The 9,291-nt window shown below is 40.5% G+C and overlaps 1 protein-coding gene across 2 annotated transcripts in view; it reads left to right on the plus strand.

Annotated features, from left to right (window-relative positions):
- The window catches only part of lmbrd1 (LMBR1 domain containing 1), a 73,144-nt gene extending 64,313 nt beyond the window's left edge, over positions 1–8,831 (plus strand). For both annotated transcript variants that reach the window (XM_061039585.1, XM_061039586.1), the window contains exons 15-16: positions 5,895–5,986; positions 7,439–8,831. In XM_061039585.1, the coding sequence (XP_060895568.1) occupies positions 5,895–5,986; positions 7,439–7,549 (203 nt within the window). In that variant the 3' untranslated portion in view covers positions 7,550–8,831. The remainder of the gene's footprint in view (positions 1–5,894; positions 5,987–7,438) is intronic.
- The last annotated feature ends 460 nt before the right edge of the window (positions 8,832–9,291 follow it).

Genomic DNA, 9,291 nt, shown 5'->3' on the forward strand with positions numbered 1-9,291 from the left:
ACAACACTAATGCAAGAAGCCAAGGGTTTGAAAATAGTTCTGTTTGAGGAACATCAGCATCCTCGAAGGACACCGGATGAAAGTGCTCGACTGCGTTTTAGATGTAAAGAAAGTAAAAGCACACGGTGTAGGAACCGGAGTGCTTGCAGATGGAAAAGGCTTTCACAACGAACACAGTATGTGTGTGTGTGTGTGTTCAGCGTTTTATGCATGTGTTTGTGTTGGAATACGGAGAAGAAAGTTATACATAATGCATGGTGCTACACGGGGCAGCACTCTACCGGGTATCATGAGTCAAGGTGAAATTACCTGCACTCGCACACTGCCCCGTGCTCTTATCGGAGTACGGTAATGATTTCAAGGTGAAGTGGGTCACTGGTGTACATGATAATATATTTAGGCAGACCACTGTTGTGAACCATCTGCAGGTCCCACTCAGAGCCCTGCAATTCAGGTGAGCAGCTGGAGAGCCACAGATGGCTGAGGTGCTGGAGAAAAAGAGTGGGGTCATGGGGATGAAGATAGACCTGCGTCTCCTGTTATTTGTTGTTCCCGGTGAATCGAAGCTGATTGTTGGTTCGCCTTCAGAGCTCCTCTGTGTGCACTCTATCTAATCTTTATTGCACATGAAACAGCACCGACCTGGAATACTCTCTTTTTTTTTGGTTTAATACAATTCAGCTCTCTGGAGGAGAAAGCTTTCAAAATACTGTTGTTAATGAAACAATTCTACACCCCACCGCGGACCTCGATGTCATGCGTCTCCGTAAAGTTTGATTGTTAGAGTCTGTGGGGTTGTAGTCGGTGTGAAGAGCTGTGTAAGAAACAGTGTGATAGGAGCAGCTCAGCAGGGTTAGCGTTAAAGCTCCAGATGGCTCTCTAACATAGCCAGACAGTGCAGATCCTTTTATATTCAGCTTCCTAAAGCTGCATGTGCTGGTGAAAGTGTACACATTGAAATATTGTCTCTTCACAATCCCTTTTCCTGAGAAGTTGGGACACGGTGTAAGATGTAAATAAAAACAGAATGTGATGTTGCGCACCCCATGCATAGAGGCTGTAGTCGTCGTCGCAGCGGCCGTGGATTCGAGTCCGACCTCGGTCTTTTGCCCCCCCCCCCCCACACACACACACACACACACACACTCTCTCTCCTCCCAACAGTTCCTGTCTCTCTTCTCAGCTGTCCACTCCAATAAAGGCAAAAATGGCCAATAAAATAACCTAAAAAATGAATGAATGCAAATAGCACAAAGACGTGTCTTTGGTATTTGATTTAAATCAACAGACCCAGAATGTGCTGCAGGGATTATTTATCCCGTCTAGCCTGGTAATGCCTCGGATTCCCCCAGGGTTGAGTTACTGCGCCTGCTGCCACCGCGATCCGACCTCGGACGCACCCCTCTCAACTGGCAAGAGGTTTGCAACATGACTTGTCTAAATAGAGCAGCCTAGAGAGGCTGAGTCTTTTGGAGTATTGATGGGTAATGTAGAGCGGAGCAATTTATTGTAAAAGAAAACCATTACTCTTAGGGTGTTGCACTATTTGCAAGCACAGAGCTGAAGCCCTCCTCAGCTTATAACAAACATATAATTACCAAGAACTGCAGCTCTACAATTCTGCTTTTTGCAATTTCATGTTAGAAGATGCCTTTTCATCAATTTCAAATCGGGCATACAATTTGTCAAAAACATGTTGTCTTTGTTTTTATTTTTTTATACAATTTAACTCTTTAAAGGCTTTATATGTGATTTTTTTGATCCAGCAGATGTCACCCTTGAGCACCAGCATGAAACCAAAACAACTCGCGCTGCATTGTTGTGTTAGCATGCTAATGCTAGCGATCTTTATTATGCTCGTATCTTCACACTGCATGTAAATTTACCTGAAATGAGCGTGATCTAGAAACACAGTTAAGCAGTGAGTACAGTATGTTATCCTTCTTTTCTCTAGTCCTTCAATTAAACAACTTTTATACGTGGCCGGCCGTCCGGGCGATGTAAACAAACTGAAGATAGGACTCTGAAAACTCTGAAAACATCACAGACAGTGGGACTCGGGTGTTACACCCATTGTAGACAGTCATGACTCTCAGAGTTATTTTCAGAGGATATACTTGATTTCTATTATATTTAAGTGTGAAAAATCGCATATAAAGCCTTTAAGAAATGTAGTTGTATTTTTACTGTGTGGCTGAGCTAATTGATAAATGTGATTTTAAGGGAAGCATTTTGTTTTCCTTCCTTCCTTGTCTTCCTGCGGCTTCAGACAAAAAACATTCGGCGCTCTGAAGAGACCCAGACGCTGCTCGCATATCACTGGCACTCTCCACATCTGACGTCACCCAGCATTTCCCATGCCTGTCAATATCCATTCAAGCACATAAAAGGGGAATGACTCAGCTTAAGAATCCGTATATTATTCCTGCCCTCTATGCCAGTGAGATCAATAGCACTATCATTTTCTGTCAAGAAGTGGAGAGCTGAGGCTCAAGGGTGATGTCAGCAGCATGGAGCACAGAGCTGCTCTGCAGACAAAGAGAGCAATTGGATTTCAGAAGCAATAATTGAGTCTCCTTTCTCTGCAAGTTTAGGGTTCTGATGGGTTTATATTTATGATCACGCTGCACAGTCAATACTGATCGAGCTTTCTGTGGTTACAGCAACAAAATGTCATTTGAGGAAGGAAGAGAGTTTAGCCAACAAACGCCAGATCATTTTCTGGGTTCCCAGAAAAATGGCGACATTTAAAGTCGGTGTTTGGAACTATAGTATCACAAGTATGTTTTCACCCGTTTCTATTGCAATTTTTTCTAATCTTTATACACAAATGGTGAGTACAGGGTTAAAATGCTCCCCTAACTGTGCTGCAGAGCAACAGAGTCTCTGTGCAGGGGATGTTAGCTTGTATTTAATTAAGCCTTTATGATGTCATTTGGGTTAAAATTGGCCTTTATATGAAAATGAACAGAGTTGCAAATGGTTTCTAATTCACAAACAGCTGCGCTCAGAGTGAACATCTGCAGAGAGAAGTTGGTAAATGTGCAGCAGTATGTCAGTCAGGACATCAATACTACCTCTGTTTAACCTAAAAAAAATCAATCATCTATAAATAACGTCTGTAAATATCGCTTTGATGTTACTTTTGATTTAAGAATCAGAGGTTAAATCACTGCCTGAGGCTCACCACTGCATATATGCACACACTTCATCTATGTGTGGAGACAGTCAATACCCCTCCTCACGTACAAGAGGGGAATTGGAGCGTTTAGTTTTTGTTGCCATGGTAACAATACGGGTAAAGATATCGTTTGTAAAATCTGTAAAATCATGACACCACTAGTCATTTTAAAATATCTGCAGAAATCAAGTGGGGAAACAATGAACAGAATCCAGACACTTCCCTCTGATGATAAAAAGTGAGCTGGTGCTCGGTGATTCCGGGTTTTCTGAAGTGGAAAGCTTTTCATACTTTTCGAGTGGACTCTTTTAACCCCGTGTGGCAATGCCATCACAGGCAAACACAAATGTTCACTCAACTGGTTTATTCATGGCTGCACTTACAGCAGTGACAGGTGATCTAAAAATACAATACTTTTGGTTTTTAAACACTGCTCACCGTTTACATTTTCTATCTATTGGATGCTGCTGGGATTGTGATTATTGTAGCAGGTGTTTGGGTGGCAATTGTGTTGAACAACTCACAATGCTGACACTGGACTCTGTTTAGTGTTTAGTGTTTCAGACGCTGGATGTATCAGTCATGCTGCTGTTTCATCACAACGTTTCACACACTTGACAAAAGGTTCAGAGGGACCGAAACGTGATTGTTTCTGATAAATTGGTGATGCTTAGCAAGAGTAGTGTGCAGGATTTTGCTCTCTTTAAGTGATAGTCTGTCGTCCTACACATACTTCTTGGAACACCTCTTTTAAAAGTTGAACCAACTAGGAAATTAGTCGCTTTGGAAAATCCTTATTCATAACCAGGTAGACACTCCTCACAGGAGCTTTAAGTTTGAATGCATGATTCAAATATGTGTATAACCTGGCTCCAGTTTCAGGATATCAGAGTCACATGCAAACAGAGTCCGGTAAGCATCCTTCAGGATTCAGCTGCTGTTACATTTCCAAGAAAGAATGGGATGTTTTTCACGTGAAGTTTCTATGAATCAAACAAAAAGCATCTTTTTGAAGTCACTCTAATAATCAGAGTGTCCTCAGGAGGTCTCAGGCAGAGTTGCCTCCCCTTCATCTCATCAGAGATCCAGGTCTCATGTATAACCCATCGCTTCAGATGCACTGTTTTCACAATCTTTTGGTGTGGTTGCGTGTGTGTGCTTTCACCTTTTGGACTTTCTAATGTGCAATACTGGATATGTTTAATGCAAAGCTCTATTAAAATATGACATCCTCCTCGTTTGAGCCATTGTTTAAGTTCTATTCGCACTGACAGTGACATGTCTTTCCTCTCTTCAGGAGGCTGCTTGTCTCGTCTGGTTACACCCATAAAACTGCCCGGAGCATTGCTCGATTTACAGTGGTAATGGCAGCATGTTCAGGGGCTCTTAAGTGAACACAGACCCCCTTAACAACACAGATATGTAACAAGTGCTGTGCCCATGCAATTATAAACAGCATACCATTTCATTTCATGCATGCATATATGTGTGGATGATGGAAAACATCACCGAGAAGTTAGCTCTCATTTCAAACGAAGACATGAATCCCGGTCTTTTAAGGTTATTCATCCGTCTTCTGCTTCCTCTGTCCCTCTCCTCTTTTATCTGCCGCCCCATTATTTTTTTTTAACTTCCACTTCTTGAGTCGCTTTGTAGATGAAATGTATTTTGTCTTACTTCATATAATGACTCTTTTTTTTCTTCCTCACTTCAAATGTTTCTTGAGAAGAAAAAAGCATCACGGCTGAGGTTTTAGAAGTGGTGACATTTTACACGTTTTTTTTGTGAAAGTGAAAACTGATAATTTTTTGAACAAATTCCCTTCGAATGCAAATCATGAAAATATTATATTAAAAGTGTATTTGACAAACTAAAGAGGAAAGCTTCTAAGAGTGCGGTCATGAAGTTGTTCCTGCTCATATCTCACAAGTTTCCTCCTCAGGAAAGAAACTTTAGAGCTTACAAGTCTTTCATTTGACGTTCTGAAATTCGACTTTTTTTGTGATGCAAGATAAATTTCTGTTTGTCCAGCTGATCTCCTTTGACAACTTGTCTCCAAAGGTGCAAGTTCATGTCTTGCCAAGGGGCATCAAATGTCTGAACACTGTCCGAGGTGTTGCCGAAACAAACAAACAAACATGCATGCCTGTAGGCGGTTTATACAACATATGGCATACAGCAATGCCCTCTACACACAACAGGCAACTGCACGCTCACATTGCAACATGCAGGGACCTCACACCTGTGAGAGACTCAAAGGCTGCAAACAAAATGCACCTCCTTTTGGTCCCAGATTGATATAAATATGTTCTCCTTTTAGTAGCAAAATGAAAGTGAAAAATGCCAAAGTCAATTTGACAAATAGCTGGTTAAGAAAAACCATGTTGTGTTAAAAATCCCTTCAACAAGCGATCAACCAACCATCAAGTAGATTTCCTGCTTTTGTCCAGATAGAATTCTTCACTCATGAATTCACTTTAGAAAGTTAGTTTCTCCATGTTTTTCTGTTTGCCATTGATGTTATTTCTTTGCACTGTAAAAAAAAAAGCGAGACATTCTTGTGTGTTTATTTCTCTCTCTCTCTCTCTCTCTCTCTCTCTCTCTCTCTCTCTCTCTCTCTCTCTCTCTCTCTCTCTCTCTCTCTCTCTCTCTCTCTCTCTCTCTCTCTCTCTCTCTCTCTCTCTCTCTCTCTCTCTCTCTCTCTCTCTCTCAGACCAATGCACGGTGACACGATCCTATCTCTTCCTGCACAAGTTCTGGTTCTTCAGCACAATCTACTACTTTGGTAACTGGGCCTTTATTGGGGTAAGTTTGAGGATGGAAATAAATGTTAGAAGATTCACAAATATCTTGCCACTCTAAAGTTGTTTTGAAGAAGATCCTTACAGAAAGTCTTTGTCAGATTCATTCAATTCAAACAACTTTATTAATCCCTTTAGAGGCAAATAGTTTGGAGCAGCTCGTACATGAGGACTTAGGTAAAACAGTGACGACGTACAGACGACAGCAACAAATATAAGATACAAGCTGCTCTCTAGTCATACAGGTACAAGCACCTTCTGGGTTTTATTCAGGGTCACCATACTGTATGAATCATCCCTCTGTAAACGCAAGTCAATAATGTAAATGTGAAAATGAAGTACATCCAACAGTTTTTTCCCTGGCGCATCAGTTCTCAAATGTTTGTAAGAGGACCCTCAAAGGTTCTTAAATTGTCATCTTAGATAAGAGCCAATCACAGATCAGAAAACTTCAGATGTCAGAATCTCCTTAAAAACTTTTCTTTGCTGATCACACGAAGACGCATCGTCAGGAAACCCGTTGTTTTCCTCTGGTACAGTGAGCATGTCGGGCGCTCTTCTCTGCAGCTGCACAACACATTTTTGTAACAGTTTTTGGGCGTGCATGAAAGTAAAAAAAAAAGTCAACTTTTCAGCTAAAGAGGCGGAGTCAATGTCACATTTGGCCGAAGCAGCCAATCAAATCAAACAGGAAGCTTTACCTCTAGTTTTTACGACATGTATCCCGCTCCTCATCTAGAAGCAAAACACCAGTGAGAGCTCTACGTTTACTCAAATCCAATTCTCCCCATTTATTTATTTGATCACCCAAATGCGCTCCCAGCTGTTTTATCCCCAGATGTGCTCAGTACGACCTGTTTCTGTCTCTGAGTGATCGGGCGCTCAGTGCAGTGTTTCCCCCGCCCCCCCAACGGCCCCCTGAAGGTCAAGTAAAAAAAAAAAAAATATATATATATATATATATATATGAATTAATTTTTTTTTAAAGATTTATTTTTGGGCTTTTTGTGCCTTTATTGTAGGGATATGATAGTGGATAGAGTCGGAAATCAGGGAAAGAAGTCATTTAGGATACCTTTCCGATAGAAAAGGACAGCTGTCATTAAAAGTAACACATGAACACCAAGATTCCTTCAAGTGTTTGTGTTGGCATGTCGGCTTTACCATCTTAAGAACCCTTACAGCAACATCTATGAAATATTCAATTCACTTCCAAAGCAGTTCATGAGTATTTTCATCGTGGAGTGTGAGAGCAGACGCACGTAATAACTTTATTACTCTGAAGAAGAAGAAAAAAGGGTTACTCAAAAAATGATTTTCCAACGCCGCCCACAGCTAATCTCCTTAGCCAGAATTCTTAATAGCCTCTTTTCCCGCTGCTGTTGATGCATTGTATCGATCAAACGATCCTCATAACAGATTTCCTAATGTGTGCTTTGTTCTTTATTACTCTCAGGCGTTCCTCGTCGGCCTGGTCGTGTCCTGCTGCAGAGGGAAGAAGTCTGTGATTGAAGGAGAGGTGGAGGCCGATGACTCAGACCTGAGCGATGATGAATATGTGCACTGAAAATGTCCCTACCGTATCCTAGAGGGACTAGGAAGTTACAATTCCAGAAACAAATAAATGGATGTCAGTCATTCGTCATCTTTTAATTTATTGCTGTTAAGGAGTGATTGCTGTGGTGTTTTGTGGATTCCAGCCTTGTTTTTTTTTTTTTTTTTTTGAGTTGACACGTCCCCTTCCCCTTAATGAGAGCGCTCAGACCGATTGTTGTGTCTTTCTCGGTCAATATTATAGATGACTTTGGGAGTCTGGGAGCATCCTCCAACTCAATCCTATCTAGAGAGAATTCACTTATCAACAGTTTGAGACTGACTCAAATTGATCATTTTTCTGCCGCTGATGACACACAAGCTCGTCCAAAACTTTTTGTCTAAGCTTTATTTGGAGTTTGGAGATAAACTTACTTTTTTTGTACTGATCTGCGCACTTTCTAGACCGTTAAATGGTTAAATTTATTTATTGTTTGCTTTAGTGTACCTTTTTAAGATCCAAAAAACACCCGAGCCTGCACAAACTGCTCTGCCTATTTGTTTTTAAAAAAGGTAATTGGTTTAAAATTCTGACTCCTTGACTGTAGACGGCGGTCACATTTTCAAAGTTTGTTTGGCTTGTTTCCGTCTTGAGGTTAAATATTCACTGCTAGACGGCGTGCTTTGTTTTATTGTTTTAGTTCTTTGCTGCGTTATTGAAGTAGGTGTTACTGTGTGTGAAATCTAAAGGACCAACTGCAGCTTAGACTTACTCTCTCTTTTTAATGAAACAGGGTCAACTGCTTTTTTTTCGCTCTCTTTGTTTGAAGATCTTCAGAGAAAAAAAAAAAAAGAATCAAAGATACGGATGTAATTTTCTTTTAATTAAGGAGCTCTCTTGGTTTTTTTTTTTGCCTGTGCTCTAATATTCAGCAGGCTCGTCCATGAATGGCTTTCCCACTGCGATGTTTGATTTCTTTCTCGCATACTTCTTTGTGATAATGAATGCAAAGTATTGATTTAATTAACGAGCCGACTGCACAAATTAACAGGAATGACATGATTAATTTGGAGGAGAAAAAAAAGATGATTTTTGTGCCTCATGAATGTATAGAAACCATGACGGGCGCACACTGCTGTATAAGTAACCTCCACAAACGTTAACCTCTATCTTGTGACTTCATGCTTCGAGGTGTTAAATCTGTTGACCTTCATCAGGACTGTGATTGGTGGAAAAGACTTCTATTATGGCTGCTGTGTCTATATTTAATGATACCTGTATTCAAAGAAATAAAAAACATTTTAAACACCCTCCAGTTCAAACATTTGTTTCTCCTCTCAAACGCAGTTTAGCAAGTTGTGCATTCAGTTACTATAAATGGTTTATAGTTCAGCATGCTCATATTTCTGTAGGTTGTTCATAGTAGAGAAAACTCCCTTAAAGACTATATTTACAGTAGAAGCTGATGTTTTTGTAGTGTTTAAACCAAACTCAATAAGTCTTTGGATAAATAAATATACTGATTGAATGATCAGCTATTACATGTTATTGATTCAGTGTTAAATATGTCAGGAGGTGAGAGACTGTACCTCCTTCTCATGGCATCAAAAAAGTTATACTTGGGTCCATCATCAAGGCCGCCTATAAGAGGGGGGATAAAGGGGAAATCTTTCTGGGACCCTGTGGCATGAGGAGGGCCCATGAAGGTTAACCGAAACATGGTCCATCCTAATTTAAAGCAACAGTGACAACATTTTAAATTACAGCTAAATAAT

This window comes from Labrus mixtus, chromosome 6, assembly GCF_963584025.1.
Source record: "Labrus mixtus chromosome 6, fLabMix1.1, whole genome shotgun sequence".
NCBI classification, from domain to species: domain Eukaryota; kingdom Metazoa; phylum Chordata; class Actinopteri; order Labriformes; family Labridae; genus Labrus; species Labrus mixtus.